This window comes from Ceratotherium simum, chromosome 17 (genome assembly GCF_057802395.1).
Source record: "Ceratotherium simum simum isolate JZ-2026a chromosome 17, ASM5780239v1, whole genome shotgun sequence".
NCBI lineage: Eukaryota > Metazoa > Chordata > Mammalia > Perissodactyla > Rhinocerotidae > Ceratotherium > Ceratotherium simum.
In genome coordinates this window covers 61,228,390-61,246,807 of record NC_141916.1, presented here as the reverse complement: position 1 = coordinate 61,246,807, position 18,418 = coordinate 61,228,390, and the positions used below count along the sequence as shown (strand labels likewise).

General features: G+C 44.2%; 1 protein-coding gene across 11 annotated transcripts in view; it reads left to right on the top strand.

The window, feature by feature from the left end:
* The window catches only part of MICAL3 (microtubule associated monooxygenase, calponin and LIM domain containing 3), a 227,867-nt gene that overhangs the window by 98,899 nt on the left and 110,550 nt on the right, over nucleotides 1–18,418 (top strand). For all 11 annotated transcript variants that reach the window (XR_015555019.1, XR_015555018.1, XM_087443001.1 and 8 more), the window contains 10 exons: nucleotides 4,106–4,445; nucleotides 6,055–6,262; nucleotides 8,202–8,318; nucleotides 8,744–8,845; nucleotides 9,408–9,563; nucleotides 10,586–10,686; nucleotides 13,079–13,336; nucleotides 13,646–13,761; nucleotides 15,191–15,317; nucleotides 16,339–16,435. Coding sequence is in view for 9 of the 11 variants with exons in the window: in XM_087443001.1 (XP_087299127.1) it covers nucleotides 4,182–4,445; nucleotides 6,055–6,262; nucleotides 8,202–8,318; nucleotides 8,744–8,845; nucleotides 9,408–9,563; nucleotides 10,586–10,686; nucleotides 13,079–13,336; nucleotides 13,646–13,761; nucleotides 15,191–15,317; nucleotides 16,339–16,435 (1,546 nt within the window). In the remaining 2 variants the exon portion in view is untranslated. The remainder of the gene's footprint in view (nucleotides 1–4,105; nucleotides 4,446–6,054; nucleotides 6,263–8,201; nucleotides 8,319–8,743; nucleotides 8,846–9,407; nucleotides 9,564–10,585; nucleotides 10,687–13,078; nucleotides 13,337–13,645; nucleotides 13,762–15,190; nucleotides 15,318–16,338; nucleotides 16,436–18,418) is intronic.

Below are 18,418 nucleotides of genomic sequence, written 5' to 3'. Positions count from 1 at the left end.
CTGGGAAAGGAGCGTTTCATAGATTCCTTTATGAGAGAGATTTGCATATCTGCTGGTATGTTAATGGTGCAGTGGCTAGGGAGAAAATTAACTAAATTTGACTCTGGTTTCATACCCTTGAAGTGTAATTCTTATTTTGTTGTTTTGTTTCCTTTTTCTATTTTTAAAGATAATTCTCCCCCTACCCCTCAAATAACCACTCACCTATTCTAAGAGCCAGAGATTGAGTGTTCTCATAACCAGCCATGAGTCAGACAACCTTTTACTCCTGTTGTAAATAGAAACATAAGCTCTGTTCCTGCATGTACTTCATAGGCTGTCTGTCCAGCACTTTCCTCCACAGCCAAGGAATGTGCAGGGCTTCTGAGTCAGCAGTCAGCTGCCACAGGACAAAACAGGCAAGATATTGTCAACTGGCAGAAATTGCAGTGGTGCCCTGGAAACCTGGCATCCCCTCCTCTTCCTCTTCCCTCCTCAGGCTATTCACTTCCCTTATCCCTTCCTTCCACACCTTGGCTTTTCAGTCCCCAGGATTTCTGGCACCTTCCGGCCAGGTTTCCTGGTCTCTAGGTTCCTGTGATTATGAATGTTGCTTTTGCCAGGATACTGCTATGTGTGGTGCACAGGGGTGGGCCAGGAGAGGCCAGGAGGAGCATGATCTGGGTTTGACCTTCAGGAATGAGGGAAATGAGGGCGATAATAAGAACAGCCCTTCTCCTGTAGTTCTCCCTGGCTGCTCTCATAGTGAATCAGAATGCCAGATAAGTCTTACTAAATGAGACTGTCCCATTCCAGCAGAGCGACAGAATAATGCTGAAGCACGCTAGAGTGTCTTCCTCATGGGTCATTTGGTTTGCAAAGTAGGAAAAGTGAGGCAGCCCGAGGGAATTAATATTGTGTAGTCTTACCTTGGGTGCCTGTCGCATTGTTCCAGGAACCAACTTACCTCTATTTATCTGTTGTCATTAGTGACCTGCAGGTTGAAATCTCTTGGACTGGGCACTTAATACTTGCCTGCCGCTCAGAAGCAGGCGCTCTGCAGCTGTCTGGGAGCTGTGGCTGAAACCTGTTAATTTCAAAGTGTTTTACATCAACAGAAGGATTGGGGGCCAGTTGTTAATGAAGGTGTTCGTCTGTGGTGGGGTCTGATTTGGAAATTCTCTGTGGTAGTTAGCAGCTCTGTGGAAGTGAGTATTTATTTCAAACAGTGGGCTGCAGCCAACCGAGGGGGTGTTAGCTTACACACTCTCCTTTGAAAATAAATGCCTAAGACTTTCTGAGGGAGGTGTGAGCATGAGGCAGGCGTTACAGCAGGCGTTATGGGGAAAGCCTTTAGAAATGCTTGTTGCAGGATCTTTAATGTGTTGGTTTCAGCAAGAACATGGGTTACTGAGTGCCAAGGCCAAATCCTGGCAAGGAGTGGAATGTGGCTGCTGTTTAGGAACAAAGAAAAATCATTTTCTCCCTTGACAACAGAGGCAGAGAGATTAGACCAGGTGTCTTCAAAGCTTTGCAAACGTTGGGTCTCTGGTAGAGTTGAAGTTGACTACGAACTCAGGGTATGCAAGGTCAGGATTGCAAAATGCTGTCAGCTTGCCAAAAAACAAACAAAACTACAGAAATTCCCACAAAGAAGGCAAGAGGCAAAGAGGGCCCCTGATGGAGTGAACACCCTGGGACCATTGTTTCTGGTCATTGGTTGTCACCTGTCACCCTTCTGCCTTTGGATAAACACATCTGGCTTTTTCTGCCCCTGCAAGCCATCTTTTAACTACCTTCCATGTCTAGGATAAGCCTTGGCTCATAAGAAAAAGAATGGGCTCTTTTTAGGAACTTTAAAATATTTCTCCTGCTGTTTCCTGCTACCTAGAATAAGATTTTATTTAGGAGAAACTGAAGGTTAATTCCAGTTAATTCCATTTCTTGCTGGACTCTTGGCCATGTGGATATTGGGATGAGCTGCACTTTTCAGCAATGTAGTTTTTATATCCAGAGCCAGGAGCGCTTGTTGAGTGAGTCATGTGAGTCATGTATTTCAGATGAGAGGCTGAGTCAGTGTGCTTTGGATAAAAAATTACCATCTTCAGCTTGGCCTCCACAGAACATGGAGAGTGTTGTGTCTGTTGACGTAGAAAACACGAGAGGAAAATGGCAGTTCTTGTGTTTAGTTATTACTTTCTCTCATGAAACTTGACACATCTCCAGTTGATTTGGTTTAACCTTATACTATCATGGTGAGGTGTAGGAAGAAGCAGAATTTTATTTCTGCTTCACAACAGGGGATTTTGTTGCTCAGTGGCTTACCCAGTGTAAGAGCTTCAGGACAGAACATGGGTCTCTTCCATGTCAGTCTAGAACCTGGTGCCTGTCTTCTGAGAATTGATTTCATTAGCACATACAGTTTGGTGGTTCCTCCTACCCTTTTGGTTAGTTCACTTCTTGCTTCCACACCCCTCCTGAACACAGTGGATTGACAACTCCCTTCCTTCATCTCCCCACATCTGCAAGGGTAAATCCTCTTTAAATCAAATTTCCAGTGCAGTCCTGTTTGTCACATTTGTGGTAAATTGATGATGCACCTATGATGAATCATTCTGACTAGAGCATCAGGAATAAGTCCTGTGACTGTGAAGATTTTCTCAGCACTAAACTCAGAGAACTTCAGAATTGGAAGCGAGTTTCAGAGATGGTCCAGTCTAACCTCATGGTCCTACACAAGGGAAAATTGAGGCCTAGTGAGGCAAAGTGGCTTATTCAGGGTCATGCAACCACTATCTGGTACATGTGGGCTCAGAGCCATGTTAGTGCTCATCTCGTTGACCTGTCCTACTTCTCTGTTTGTCCTATGGCTTAGTTTTGGTTTTTGGCCCTTTACTTCCTCCCTCCCAATAACAGTTCTAAGTGGTAATTATAAATAAAACGTGGTACAAAATGTTGAGACAGACCCCAGGGAGTGAGTGGATAAAGGAGCACCTAAGGTGCCATCTCTCGTCTTAAAGCTTCTATCTAGCAAACATAAGATGGTAGGTGTGTGGTGGTAGGTTTTTGATAAGTGAAGGTATAGACATCATCGTTATTATTGTCAAATAAGTTGGTGGGCAAAATGGAGTGACTCTAAAATCTTCCCACCCTGCCATGGAGCACAGGCAGTGTGGCAGGACTTTTTCAGTCCTTTAAATCCCTGTTGACTTGATGCTCCTGAGATGACTATGGCACTGCCCTTTGGTTCTCTTCAGACTTCTCTCCACTGTGCCTCATCATCTTTTTAGAGAGCTCATCTCGCTCTGCCAGCCCCTTACAAGTGGATGAGTCCAACTCTCATCCAGAGCCCAGGCTCTTCTCTTCCCATGGGTTCTCCGTGTGTGATTTAACTGGCTTTCATAGCTTCAACTATCACCTGGATGTTAGTGACTCCCAAATCTGGAACTGGGGCCCAAGCTACTCCCCTGAGCTTCAGATTCGTACCAGACTGCCTAGAGAGCACCTCCACTAAGGCAGCTCAACGTAACAGGTCCAAAAGGGAACTCGCCACCCCACCCTCACAAAAGAGTTCTTCTGTTTTTAGTCCATTGGCCTAGTGTCACCATTTACTCAGTGACCTAAGCTGGCAACCTGGGGATCAGTCTTGACTCTTTCATCTGTAAAAGTCACTCATAAGCCTTCCTATTTTACTTTCTTTCCCACATCCTGCATTTCTGCCCTGCCTGGCTAACGTTTATTCTGAAAGATTCAGCTGTCACTTCTCAGAGGTTCATTTTCAACGAGGACCCCTCCCTGTGATTTAGATACTCTTCTTCTGTGTCCCCAAGTCCTTGTGCCTCTCGCTCTAATGACACACTTAGCATAGAATATTTAACATTCTGTTTATGAGTTTGTCTCACCCACTAAGCTGTAAGGTCGTTGAAAGCAAACACTGTCCTACTCACTTTCCATCCCTAATGTCTCAGAGGGTGCCTGGAGTATCGAAGGTGTGCACTGTACATTTGCTGAGTGAATGACTATGACACTGAGGAACTCCACTTTGAAAAAGAGTTATGTCTCCTAGAAAATGTTTGTGGATACAACTTTGGATTTGCTAACATTCCTTTTTCTTTCTTTTTGTTAGATTAATGTGACTGTGTCAGGTGGATTGACAGCCGTCTCACGGGCCCCTTTGTCAGGGGGTGCTGAGAGTGGGAGGCATGGAGGAGAGGAAGAATGAGACAACGAATCAAGCTCATGTCCTCTTTGACCGGTTTGTGCAGGCCACCACCTGCAAGGGAACCCTCAAGGCCTTCCAAGAGCTCTGTGACCACCTGGAACTGAAGCCTAAGGACTACCGCTCCTTTTATCACAAGCTCAAGTCCAAGCTTAACTACTGGAAAGCCAAAGCCCTCTGGGCAAAGTTGGACAAACGGGGCAGCCACAAAGACTACAAAAAGGGGAAAGCATGCACTAACACCAAGGTAAGGATTTGGCTACCCTCAGGCCCTGGGATCACTGACCTAAGATTTAACCAGAAAAGAAAAGATTTTGAGTAGAGGTAGGCCAAAGGAAAAGATTGAGTACAGGTAGACTGGGTGAGAACTAGGCAGAGTCTAGCCACGAACTTGTATAGGAAGTCAAGCTTATACCTTGTTGAAACTTTGTGGATCCACTAGCTATGTTCATTTGACTGTTCTGTGTACCAGACCCTATTCTTATTTCGTGTATTCACATATTGAACATTCAGGGTTTGAACTATTTAAGAGCAATCCTGAAGTCAAGTGGGGTAGGAATTTCTTATTTTGTAAGGCTCTATTTTGAATCTCATGCTGCTAGGAGGATGCAGGTCACTTAGCCAAAGAAGTAGCCAAGCCCTATTAGCATCCTATCTGAACATGGCTTCATGGTACTCGGCATGTCATCTTTACAAAGTCATCATTCCATACTCAGTAACTAGTAAGGTATAGATAGTATTTGCCAACTGAGGATTTGCCACAGCCTTCAGATCTCTTTTCATCCATATTCCAAAGGTCTGTTTTGATAAGCAGAGGCCTTATGAACCAAAGTATTTCTTTTGCTTTCTTCACAATCTAGAGAACTAGTTTCCATGAAACAGGTAGACCTGGGCAAAGACCTGAGATGTTCAGTTGTATGTGCAGGGGTAGGTGTGAGGAAGTGGAGAAGGAACAATACATTTCCTGCTTTCCTCCTTATGTAAGAACACCTTCTGTCAGAAGTTTGGAAAAAGCTAGCAGGGGAATGAAGTTGCAAATGACCTCATGACTATGTCATTGACGTTCTTTCATGAGCTTTAACTTGCCCTGTGTGGATACCTAGGGACCTACGTCTGGTGGATTTGCATTTGGGTAGATATTCATCAGCAAAATTCAAGAAAGTTAAAGGCATGACTTTTGTGAGTGAGTTCTGGAGTATTATTAAGAATAAAAGGAATTCAAGGCAAAAGCTTTGCGTCTTTCTTTTCTTCTGCACATGCCATGCCAACTAGTTAAGATAAGTGTCCAGCGTCACCCTGAGTACTTCTCTAGAATATGGACCTTCAAGACCATTTCCCTGGACTTTCAGTCTAAAGATGGTAATTTAGAACTCTTTTCAGCACATAGAACTTTGGCTCTTGAAAGTTGCCTCCTGGGAATCATTGAGTGGTAGACCCATTGCAGGACTCTGATTGCCTGAACTATGTATTTAATAATCTGTGTCTTTCCTTGGACAGAAATCTACTTGACTTAGAGACCTTCCAAATTGTCTTCTCCTATTGATGAAAGATGGGATGTGATTTTCAAATCGTTTGCTGAGATATGTTGCAGGCCTACATGGCAGACATGTGCTGGGATTACGTCCAGCACTGATGATGAAGAGTCTTCTCTGTCCATAGCAATCACCAGCTTTTCTCTCAAGCATTGCACATGTTCTCCTATGACCCAGAAGGGTTTGAAGGTTTCATGGTAGTGGGGAGAACAGCCCTATTTGGGGGCTTTAAGGAATGATAGTTATGAGATCATGAAATTTTATAGAAATGTGATCTTTCTCAAGAGGTGCTGCCTATGCCCTGAAAGCAGCTGTGTTTTTCAGTGTCTCATCATTGGAGCTGGCCCCTGTGGTCTCCGCACAGCCATTGACTTATCCTTGTTGGGAGCTAAGGTGGTCGTTATTGAGAAACGAGATGCCTTCTCCCGCAACAATGTCTTGCATCTCTGGCCATTCACCATACATGATCTGCGAAGTCTGGGTGCCAAGAAGTTCTATGGCAAGTTCTGTGCTGGAGCCATCGACCATATCAGTAAGTAAAGCCAGTTCTGTAAGATCCCACCCCTACCCCCTACCCACTAGTTCAGTAGAAGGAGACAAGCAGATTATCTGTGGAACTCATAGTCAACAGCCCAATTTGTTCTGATATCATTAGTATTTATTGTATAGAAAACATACTCTGCTTGGAGTCAAAATATCTGCCATGCATTGGTTCTGCAACTTAGCACTCTTAACTACAAGGGTATCTCCTATGACATGAGTTTAGCTTAAGGATTTCTCAGTTAAGTCTTGAACTCTTAATGAGCACTTGCAGTGGTGGGACAGGCCTTGGGGCCAGGCTAAGAAACAGAGGACCAGTTTGGGTCTTGAACCCTCTGGTGGTTCATAGTCCAGTGGAAGAAGCACAAGTCATGTGGCTCTCTATAGTGTGATAGGATAAATGCTCTACTAATGTAAGAAGAAATGCTGTGGGGACAGTCCTGGGGAAACGACAGTTGTAGAAGAAGCAGACTCCTAGTTTGGTCGTGAATGGCAAGTCAATAATGGGATTGCTTTGATTAGGTGATTCTCAGGAGGTCTACAGCCTGGATAGCTCTGGCTACACCCTTGTCATCTGTAAGCTCAGCTTGGGCCTATGCTTCTCTGAGATCCTGTAGAGTAAATAGAAGTTAGTGCAGCCAGTGGTTGTTTTCATGACTGTTAAGTGACCTATCTGAAAAGCGATTCAGAAGAGACAGTATCTACATTATGAAGTTGAAGTCTTGTTTATTGATCATCATTAATGATTCCAGAGAAGGTTATCAAGGAAACTTTTGTTCTGAGCTCCTCCAGATGTGTCCTGTAGATACATTCAACAACTGAAGCTTTTGCTGTTTGAAGCAGTTGTGCCAATTTACCACACACTGGCCAACAGCTGCCACATTCCACTGGCAGAGGAAGCATTCTGCCCATCTGTCAGGCTGTAATGTGTAAAGCATCTTGCAACTCTGTTGTCTGCAAATAGAAAATGTGTGCTACCATGGAATTTAATGAGTCTGTGGGAGTGTGACTCAGAGGGTGGTGGTTGCGGTAAGCTAGGGAAAATGACTGAGATGACTTACAGGAGGATTGGCATGTACTCCAAGCAGATTAGTCACAGGCTGCAGCTAAGATTGGTCTTAAGCGAGGACCAAGGGTCATTAATTCAGTGGATTTGTAGGGCAGGGTTTGTCTCGGAGCTGAGAGGGTCCTACATCAGGGGCAGATTTTTATCTCAGTATACCTGGGGCTGCTGCTCAGTATACCAGTGCCATTTCTGGCACCTGGTAGGTACTCACTGGACATCGAATAAATAAATACGTCTCACTATGATAATGAGCAAGATTTTCAATCATTTTGAGCCTTGGTTTCTGCAGCTGTAGACCAGTGGTGGGAAGGGGAATGGTAAGAGATTAAGGTTGGATTGAGGTGTCCCCTTCTAACCTTATGAGTGTGTGTAAAAATCAGTGAGGTAATAGGATGAAAGAGAGATGCTGTGGGAATCTCAGGAAGTAGTATAGCCCCTTTGTGTCAAACAAGAAAGCACACCCATGGGTGCGCATCTTCTGCCGTCTATAGTAAGTACCATGTCCTATCAGGATTGTAGATTCTGCTAAATAATTGTGGCTCTGACTGAATCGGGGGGGATGGAAAGGAGAGTCTCCTGTTGGCCACAGTCTCATATTGTCTCAGAGCTTTCAGTTGTTGTGAACATCTAGAGGTGGGGTGGCCTTGTGTGTCTCCAGAACATCTCTTGTGCTGAGTCATATTTGCCCTTAAAAAAAGAAAGAGAGAAGCTATGGAGCACGGCTTGGAAAATGTCTCCTGCTACAGGAGGCTTTGAGAATCTGAATAAACTGCATAGGTGGACAGGTGGGAACCTGAGCAGTGACTGCTGACGAGTACTCTCTTTTCAGTGTGCCCTGACTTGTGTGATCTTGTTGTTTACCCAGGTATCCGTCAGCTTCAACTAATACTTTTGAAAGTAGCCTTGATCCTAGGCATTGAAATCCATGTCAATGTGGAATTCCAAGGACTTGTACAGCCTCCTGAGGACCAAGAAAATGAACGTGAGTTGGATTGGACAGATGAAGGAGGGATAAAAGGGCATTGAATTGGTGAGAAAAGATGAGATCAAAGGAGAAAACTGTAGGAATTTGCAGGTTGTTTTCAGAACTAGTTCAAGGAGCTCCTCCATTTGTACAGCCTGTATCTTCTGAGGAACTTTTGGCTTAATGAGGAGGCCTTTGACATGGTATTAGACATGGCAGCACTGCAGCGCCGGCAGTATTCTTTATGGACAGTAGTATGTGGGAACCTTGCTTTGTGGGCCTCTTCCAGGCTTCCTTCTTTCTGTGGGTTTGTACCCCGCGCTGTCACACCTAGTGTTTCTGGCTTGGGATTGTGTGCAGTCTGCCTACCAGGATATCTAGAGATGTCTTACTGGTATGAATAAGGTCTGGGTAATGACCTGTATTTTGGCTTTGGTCTACAGGGATAGGTTGGCGGGCACTGGTGCACCCCAAAACTCATCCTGTATCAGAATACGAATTTGAAGTGATCATCGGAGGGGATGGCCGTAGGAACACCTTGGAAGGTATTGGTCAATGCTCCTTTGCCTGGTTCATAGCAGAGTGAAGGGTGACTCTCTTCCAACCCTGGCGTGTGAGTTTGTGTCATCAGAGTCCACACTCCTAAGAATCTGCATATCTGTGCTACCTATTCTAATTGAAGGACAGGCCCCAGCCTTCCCTTAGCCAGCTGGTTCTTGGGTCACTTCTTATAGGGCAGTCTTGTTAGGGTACTAGGAGGCAAGCTGTACTTTGAGCTGTCGGCACTGCAGGATTAAATCTAAGTTTAATAAGCAGGTGGCTTCCCTTTTTTTTTTTTTAATGGAATCCCTAGTACTGAGTAATATTCTGGTCAGATTTCAAATTGTTTATTAGTGTGTGGGAGACCTGGACTTCTTTGCTGGATTGTTACATTCTTTGGTAGGTAAACACCTTATTTTCAGATAGAGAAGAGCTGCCCCCAGATTCTCCCATTGATTCCCACTCCCCACATTCCCTAATGCCTTCATCAACACCGCTCCTGTTTGAAATGATCTTCCTTCTTCCCTAGCCAGCTATTACTACCTCTGAAAATTTCTTTCCTTCCAGGATTTCGTCGGAAAGAATTTCGTGGCAAACTGGCCATTGCCATTACAGCAAATTTTATTAACAGAAATACAACAGCAGAAGCCAAAGTGGAAGAGATCAGTGGTGTGGCTTTTATTTTCAACCAAAAATTTTTCCAGGAACTGAGGGAAGCCACAGGTTGGTATAGATGCCTCCAAAGCAATAAGGATAGAAATTTAAATAACCACTTGTGATTGTTCTCTGGAGAGTTTGGTGGGTGGGTGGTCATTGGGGTTATTGTTGTGTTGTTTGCACTGTGTTCCTCTTCACTCCCATACTTTGTTCTTAGCATAATGCCTTCCATATCACTTATCTCCTACTCCAGGGCTCTTCATCCTCATCACTGTGCCTGGGCTGCTCTGGGTTTGGTTTTTACTTACCTGTTTAAGTGTTTTTTTTTGCCTTCTACCAACTCTTCTCCGACCCCTTCCCATGTGCCATGGCTCTCAGTGATGGTGCTTGGTGACGGAAGTGGTTGGTTGGGAGTTCTCTGGTTTGTTGAGAACCTAGCTTTAGGCATTGAGTATGTAGTCTTCTTTCCGAGTTCCAGTTTGGTCTTGAAGTAAGCCACGTGCTAGATAGGAATGAGATTGTTGTATGATAGCTTTTGAATAGATTAACTTAGATATTTTGCTGTACAAAAATGTACAGTACATTCTCTGTTTTCTAGAACATGATTTCTTTCCATTACCTCTGTGTTTTTAGATTAATTGAATTAAAAAGTCAGTAGTGCACTCCCTGTTTCCAGGCATTTAGTTGTCTGTCCTGTCCTTAAGAGTCTATGAGATTCCCCCAGTTGCCTTGATGACTGTCAAAGAGGTTTAACCTGAGAACTAACCCAAACGCTCTTACTAGAGGTTAACTTTTCTTTTTCTTCCCATCCTTATATTTCTGCTTGCTATTGATCATTGTCTTTAGGATAACTTAGGGTGTCCAGTGAATTAGAGAGCAGTGTGAGGGTAAACACAGCTCCCTTCTTGTCATGAACGGGATGTGCAGGCAATGAGAGTCTGGACTCAGGCATCTTTTTTGTTTTCTCTTTTCCTCTCTGGAGTTTTACAGCCCTGGTCTCGGTGGACCCATGGACAATCTTTATGCTACCCTAATGTATCTTCATCTCAGCAAACCCGTGTTTGCATGCATTTGTTCTCTGGTTGCAGGTATCGATTTGGAGAACATCGTCTACTACAAAGATGACACGCACTATTTTGTTATGACAGCCAAAAAGCAGAGTTTACTGGACAAAGGGGTGATACTGCATGTGAGTGATGGGTTTTATGTTGTACGGGTTAATGTGATCACCAAGAGAAAGAATTTTATTGTCTGATGAGTTTTCTGCAAGGAAATGGAAATAAGTACCTAACTCACTCCTGGGAACATGTACTCCTCTGATGTTTTTTACGTTAGCTTTTAAAAAATCTTTTATCATGGAAATTTTCACATGTAAACAAAAGTAGAGAGAATTGTCTAATGAACCCCATGTGCCCATTATCTAGCTTTGACAGTTATCAGCACATGGCTAGTATTGTTTCAGTGGTGCCCCAGCCCACTTCTCACTCCCGCCATTGGATTCTTCCGAAGCAAATCTAAGATATCATTTCCTGCATAAATATTCAGTTTAATTTTAGGTGATTTGGTTTGTGGTTATAGTGAACTCTATATACGACCAATTATTGGTTAGTATTTACTAGGTTGTCTTTTGGGAAGAGGTGATAGAGGGAAGGGAGTTTTATCCAGAGGCAATAACTCGTGTTTATGGGCTCCTGAGAATGGTTCTGGATTTACTGCAGATATGGCTCTCAGAGGTCCAGGGAACACTGACTGGATAGGGCATATTTAGGCCTCTTTATGACCTAACAATAAGGGCTTATTGTCCATCCTGAGCCAGGTCCAGCTGAGCATTTTTACCAGGTGACTCATTGTGTGATGTTCCCAGAGATGATGATCTGAATATGAAATCAGAGAACCACAGGGTGGATGGTTCCTTGAGGAGAGTTTCTTTAAGTCTTTTTTGGTCTCCTTGGTCTGAATGTGAGAATTACTGTCCCTGTGTGATGAGATGGCTGGAAGAGGCACCAGATGTGCTGATTCAAGCTTGTACAGTTCTTACCACAGACTCACAGCTAGAGTTCAGGGTGTCCTTGATCTTTGCAGGATGATAATGAATCACATCACTTCAGTCTGAATTACACGGTTCTATCTAAGAGCAGTGTTGGGGTGAGCTGATGAGCACGTGCCTGTAGCACAGTCTCCTTCCCACCCGTGAACCCTGTGTCTGTTTCTTGGCATAGTGGTCCTTTATGTATCAGGAGAAACAAAGCAGTCTGTACAGCCCATTCTGCCAAGAGCACCAGCCAGGTGTATTTGCTTGGATGCTTTATCACTGAGAAATAGCCAAGGAGCCCGTCGGTAGCCTTGGGACTAAGTTAGGACTTGAATCTATCATTTTAGGCAGAACTCTGGTTATCAGTTGAAATTATGTAAGAGCAATCTAGAGTGCCAAGACCTGATTTACTTTTCCTTTTTATTGATATTTTTAGAGGGCAGGGACCATGCCTTCTGTGTGTACTGCTAAATACTAAACCCCTTGTGGCCACTTGTTCAACGTTGAACAAACACTGTTTCCAGGACCAACTCGAGTGTTTGTGTTTTGGCTTTTAACATCTTGTAGTGGTGGCTGAAAGTGTCATTGGGGCACTTGGAAACCTGAGGCCCTACTTTGGGAGAGTAGACTTGGCTCAGTGGCCAGGAACCTCCAAACAGAAAAGTTGTCGTCCAGTCCTTATGTGGAAAGCCCTTTTCTCTCATGAGTTTTTCTTAGCTGGTGGGTTTCTGTGGAGCCTTTCAGAATCTTATGTGTGATTCTGAAAACCTTTCTTCCATCTTCAGTATATTTCTTCCCAGCCGCTGGACTGCTATTGCTCCTCCCTCCACATCTTTTTGGCACTGAAGCTTTTGGGTTCTTCGTTTGCGTTTGATGAGTTATGCAAAGTTGAGTGCGTCATGTGGTCCCGGTTGCCAAAAGCTATTTGCTACCCAGAAGATAATGATTGCTGATAATAATATAAACTGCAAAATGCTTTTTCAGTTTACAAAGTACCATCACATAAATAGTTTTATTTGGTATTCAGAACAGCTCCATGAGGGGGTTGGGCAGGGTCACAATAGTGACTTGCTCCAAGTAGCTGGGAAAGCCAGGGCTGTGTTTTTAGGCAGCAAAGCCTATGCTTTAGAAACAGCCTTGCTCCTTTTCTTTCTTTCTTCTTTTTTTTTTAATTTTATTTATTTGTTTTCTTCCCCAAAGCCCCAGTAGATAGTTGTATGTCATAGCTGCACATCCTTCTAGTTGCTGTACGTGGGACGCGGCCTCAGCATGGCCGGAGAAGTGGTGCGTCGGTGCGCGCCCAGCATCTGAACCCGGGCCGCCAGTAGCGGAGCATGCGCACTTAACCGCTAAGCCACGGGGCCGGCCCCTACTCCTTTTCTTTTTAATTTGTGTAAAAGACTTATTTGGGATATGAAGTCACTTTAGGGAGAAGGGAAAGGCTGTGGAACTAGGTTCTGTTTGACGCATGTAGTATGGCTCTGGCTGGCCGGGCTGGGACGTCCTTGCCTAGGCTTTGCCATGGAGCCTTTTCTCTCTCTGGAGACAGGACTACGCCGACACAGAGCTCTTGCTTTCCCGGGAGAATGTCGACCAAGAGGCTCTGCTGAGCTATGCCAGGGAGGCAGCGGACTTCTCCACCCAGCAGCAGCTGCCGTCTCTGGATTTTGCCATCAATCACTATGGGCAGCCCGACGTGGCCATGTTTGACTTCACTTGTATGTACGCCTCCGAGAACGCTGCCTTGGTGCGCGAGCAGAATGGACACCAATTATTAGTGGCTCTGGTTGGGGACAGCCTCCTAGAGGTGAGTATTAAGGATGTCAGCACCTTAGAGCAGAGGCGATAATAATTAGGAACCAATCTGGGTGTCCCAGCTTGTGGAGTGAGTCTCTGCAGCGTTGCGTAGCGCAGTGGGCTCCCTGCAGGAGTTACACCAGGAAGTAGGGGAGGACTGCAGGCCATGGGAAACCCAGGGTGTATGGAAATTCTGCAACTTTTGTGACTTGCCCCTCTGCCAGTTTGTGAAGTAGAAAAGTCCAGCATCTGAACAGTTGCCAAAAACTATTCTCAAAGGTTATTTGTTTTACTTCTTTGTTTTTTGTCTCCTTCATAGCCTTTTTGGCCAATGGGAACAGGAATAGCTCGGGGCTTTCTAGCTGCTATGGACTCTGCCTGGATGGTACGAAGTTGGTCTCTAGGAACAAGCCCCTTGGAAGTCCTAGCAGAGAGGTAATGGAAACTAGCAGGGGGCCCTCTGTGAGAAACCTGGGAGTGACAGGTGGTTGGCTCTTCAGGCAGAGTACACATTCTTTCTTCCTTCTCTCTCTCCCTTTCTTTTTTTTTTTTTTTTTTATAATTTTATTTATTTATTTTTTCCCCCAAAGCCCCAGTAGATAGTTGTATGTCATAGCTGCACATCCTTCTAGTTGCTGTATGTGGGACGCGGCCTCAGCATGGCCGGAGAAGCGGTGTGTCGGTGTGCGCCCGGGATCCGAACCCGGGCCGCCAGCAGCGAAGCGCACGCACTTAACCGCTAAGCCATGGGGCCGGCCCTCTCCCTTTCTTTTTTTTTTTTTTTTTTTTTTTTTTTTTTTAATTTATTTTATTTTTCCCCCCAAAGCCCCAGTGGATAGTTGTGTGTCGTAGCTGCACATCCTTCTAGTTGCTGTATGTGGGACTCGGCCTCAGGATGAACGGAGAAGCGGTGCCTCGATGTGCACCCGGGATCCGAACCCGGGCCGCCAGCATCGCAGCGCGTGCACTTAACCACCAAGCCACAGGGCCGGCCCACCCTCTCCCTTTCTTAATTGAAGATGTTTTCATATTTAAGAAAGGAAAGGCAAGATATTTATTCATAAAATCATAGAAAGTTAAAGATCACCTAATCTAGGTGCTCTTCTCTTATCCCTCTCCAAGTTAACCTTGTTACTGGCACACGGTAGCTGGATCTTTGTACCATTGAAGGACGGCATCTGATCCTCTGTGACAGTTACATGACCAAATACAGAAAATAGTACTTTACGTCCTCTGTCTGTAAACTAGAAACACGTACACGGAGGGAATCAGTGTGGTGGGGGGACTTACTGATATCAGAGAGGAAATTAAACGAGACTGAATTCAAAGGAAAACACCAAACTGCTTGTAATGTTTCTCAAACTCCCAAATGTCAGATAGTTTGAAGCCGAATATTGCAAATGAGGTAAGACTTATAGGATTTGCTTGCTGATAAGGAACAAATGCCTTAACCAGAAGAATTAGAGAAGTAAGATTTCCTGGATGAAATTGATGGTTGGTGTCATTTTAAGTCTGTTACTTAAGGTACTCTGGGTAAATTTGGTGGCAAGTTCTTTTTTCATCTGTGATTTTCTTAAAAATTAAATATTGGCATACTTGAAAAAACAAAACAGAAATTCATTGCTCTTTAAAGTAGAATCTGGCTTTTTATCGCTGCCCCCAGCAGTGTATTTGCTCTTCTCAGCTCTGAACCAGTCCAGTGCCTGTGGGATACAGGGCTGATGTAAGGTTGGAGGAGCCCAGTCAAGGATGAGGATCTGTTGTATCCCTCAGATGATTGGGGACTGTAAACAGTGGCAGTGTTGTCAGAGGGAGGAGCTGTCTGTGGTGCTCATCGCTCTGAGTGTGTTGTGTGTTGTTGCAGGGAAAGCGTTTATAGGCTGCTGCCCCAGACCACCCCTGAGAATGTGAGTAAAAACTTCAGCCAATACAGCATAGACCCTGTCACCAGATATCCCAATATTAATGTCAACTTTCTCCGGCCAAGCCAGGTAAGAACCTTCTACTCACTCATCTACATCTGGGCCCATTTTCAGGACTGGCCAGACCTCTGAAGTATTGAAATGTGTCTATTAATACGAAACATGTTCACAACACTTCCTTCATAATCCAAGTAGATGCTTTCTGAATTGCCTAAAGTAGATGTTATTTTCCATCAGCGGAATGAGCAGCTAAGGCAGACAGTTATTGAATGACTTGCCAGAAGATCAAACGTGACGGAGATGATGGATTCCAGACTTTATCGCAGGCCTCCTAATTCAGATTGCAGGTTGTAGGGGAAACAGCACTTGTTCACTGGTCAGGAACTATGACTTCTGCTGGCATTATCCCACCACTCACTTGTGACTTGGACAGGTCGTTTCACTTTCTCTGAACTGCAGTGTCTTCATCTCTAAGTGGAGATGATAATTCCTGCTACTCACGGGATGATCGTGAGGGCAAATGAGATTGTTCACTTGAAAGAAAATTTGAAAGGTCAGACACTCTCTACAAGTGGAAGACATCATTGGTCCATTTTTTGTATTACTGAACTGTTTCTCAGAATGTCTGAAGCCTTATTAGTACACTGAGAATGACATTCTATAAATCCCAAAGAGCCCAACAATTTTCAGAAAGCAGCTCATTCGACTTATTTGCCTGTGTTCTAGTGTAATTTGTTGTTCACTTTCTACCTGAAGTTTACACCTTAAGGCCTCTGTATTTGTGTGTGGTCCATACGGCATCCGTGAAACCTGCTGTTAATGGGCAGCATTGATGATCCAACAGAGACTATCAGAGGGACTCCCTGGCTGAGTAGCTAATTTTTAGCACAACTTCTTACAGTTAAAATGTATTTGTTTATATGTAGCCCCACTGCATTCCAGAAAGGATTTAAAGGTCATCATCATCACTTCTTTTTAAACTGCCCAACCTGCTATCCCAGTCTTTCCTCTCAGTCATTCTGCTGTCAGGTGGGAATTTGTTACTTGGTATTTGATTTTCCTTCTTTGGGACTTTTTGTCTTTCTGCCAGGTACGCCATTTGTATGATACTGGAGAAACAAAAGTTATTCATCTGGAAATGGAGAACCTGGTGAATTCCCGAACTACCCCGAAGTTGACTCGCAATGGTGAGTTCTGATAATGGCCTTTTGAAATACAGGTACCCTGTTCCGAGAACTCTGTACTTACTCGTCAGTGTGCACAGTACTGTGTAAGGCAGTGGTTCTCAACCAGAAGTGATTTTGCCTCCCAGGGGACATTTGGTGGTGTCTGGAGACATTTTTGATTGTCATCATGGGAGTTGGCTACTGGCATCCAGGGATGCTGCCAAACCTCCTGTATGCACAAGTCAGCTCCCACAACAAAGAATTATCCAGCCAAAAATAGCGGGAACGTGGAGGTTGAGAAATCTCGGTCTAAGATGTAATGTGGGTATAGAGAGAAATCAGATACAGAGCTCTTGAGAGAGAGAGGGAGAATGAGCACACACAACACCAACTAAGGTTTTGGGGGAAGGCTTTATGGAAGAAGCAGTGGCATTTTAGCTGAGTACTACAACATTGCTGGGATACAGTGATGGAAATAAAGGCCATTCCATATTTTGTGTTCATTAAATGGCCCCTGAAGATTTTTTTAAAAGGAGAGTGACGTGAGTATACCTGGTCAGCTACATGTAAGATAGTATGGAGAAGGGGAATGCCAAAGGCAGTGGGACTAGTTAGAAATATGTTACAATAGTCAAGCTAAAAGTGGTAAAGCCTGGATCTGGTACTGATGCTGAGGATGGAGAAGGGAGAAGGCACTGGTGCATAGATGAACTCTGACTTTGGGGCCAGGTGCAGCTGGGTCCCAGTCAAAGCTTTGCCATTTGTGAAGTGTGTGGGCTTGAACAGGTTATTTAGCATCTCTGAACTTCGGTTTCCTTGTCAATGAAATGGGGGTAACAAATACTCACCTCACATTATGGTCATAAGGATTCTGTAACAGGTAGAGAGCTTTACTGCAATGCCTGGCATATAGTGGGTGGTCAAAAATGGCAGCCATTTTGTCATTGCCATTATTAATTATGAGAGAGAGAGAATATTAAGGAGCCAGAATCAATAGGCAGTGGCAGTTTGGTTGTACTGTGCGTCAGAAGATCAGTTGTGAACCGTGCTGCCATCAGTCTGAACAAGGAAATGGGAGGGTAAGAAAGTTTGAGTTCTGTTGTGGGCATTTTGAGTTTGGCATGCTATTGGGATATCAAGATGGATATGATGACCAACAGGCAGTTGGAAACATTTTCGTCTTTCTCCACTGGGATGTCTTCTTGAAAGCAGAGAATATATCTTTGTTCACTATTATCTTAGAGCTTGGAATATTGAAGTTGCCCAATACATATTGCATCAATGAATATATAGACTTAGAGACATCTGAATCAAGTTAATTTCTGAAGCCAAGAGATTTACATTGTTGACACCAGAAGTGGTTCTCTGTGTAGTTTCAGTATGCATTTTCACTGAAAGACTTAAATGAAACAGGATTTTTATGATATGCAGTTCTTATCTTATGTTCACAAATCACTAAATGACTTAGTACAAGGTTAAATATATTCAGCTGCCTAAGGTAAGGGAACAGACTTTCTTGGTCACAATATGAGTTCACAGATTCTTCTGAATGCTCCATATCAGAGCTCTTCTGATGCCATTAAGAAAAACGGATTTGCATAAAGGCTCTTCATGTTTTAGAAGACATATGAATGAACTGGAAAACATCCAAGTGTATGTGCTTACATATTCAGTTTTTCAAGTTGTGATCATTTATAATACGGAGTGCCAAGCCTGGCCTGAGATATTTATCTGGTCTGGGGTCCTTGGCCTGGCCAGTGTAATTGTATAGAGCTTCTTCACTTGGCACATTGCTTGGTACCTTAGAAAGGGTGGAACCTTTTCTACTCTAATCCTCCTAATGTTACTTTCAAGGGAAGGAGCTTCCCCAGAAGCTTCTCCAGGGGAATCTTAGGACCACTGCAGGTGGGGATGACAGCCTCAGTAGATGGCACGCTCCCATCTCAATCAGTGTCCAGAGCGCTGCAGGGACACTGGGCTTCAGCAGGAGCAGGTCCAGATCAC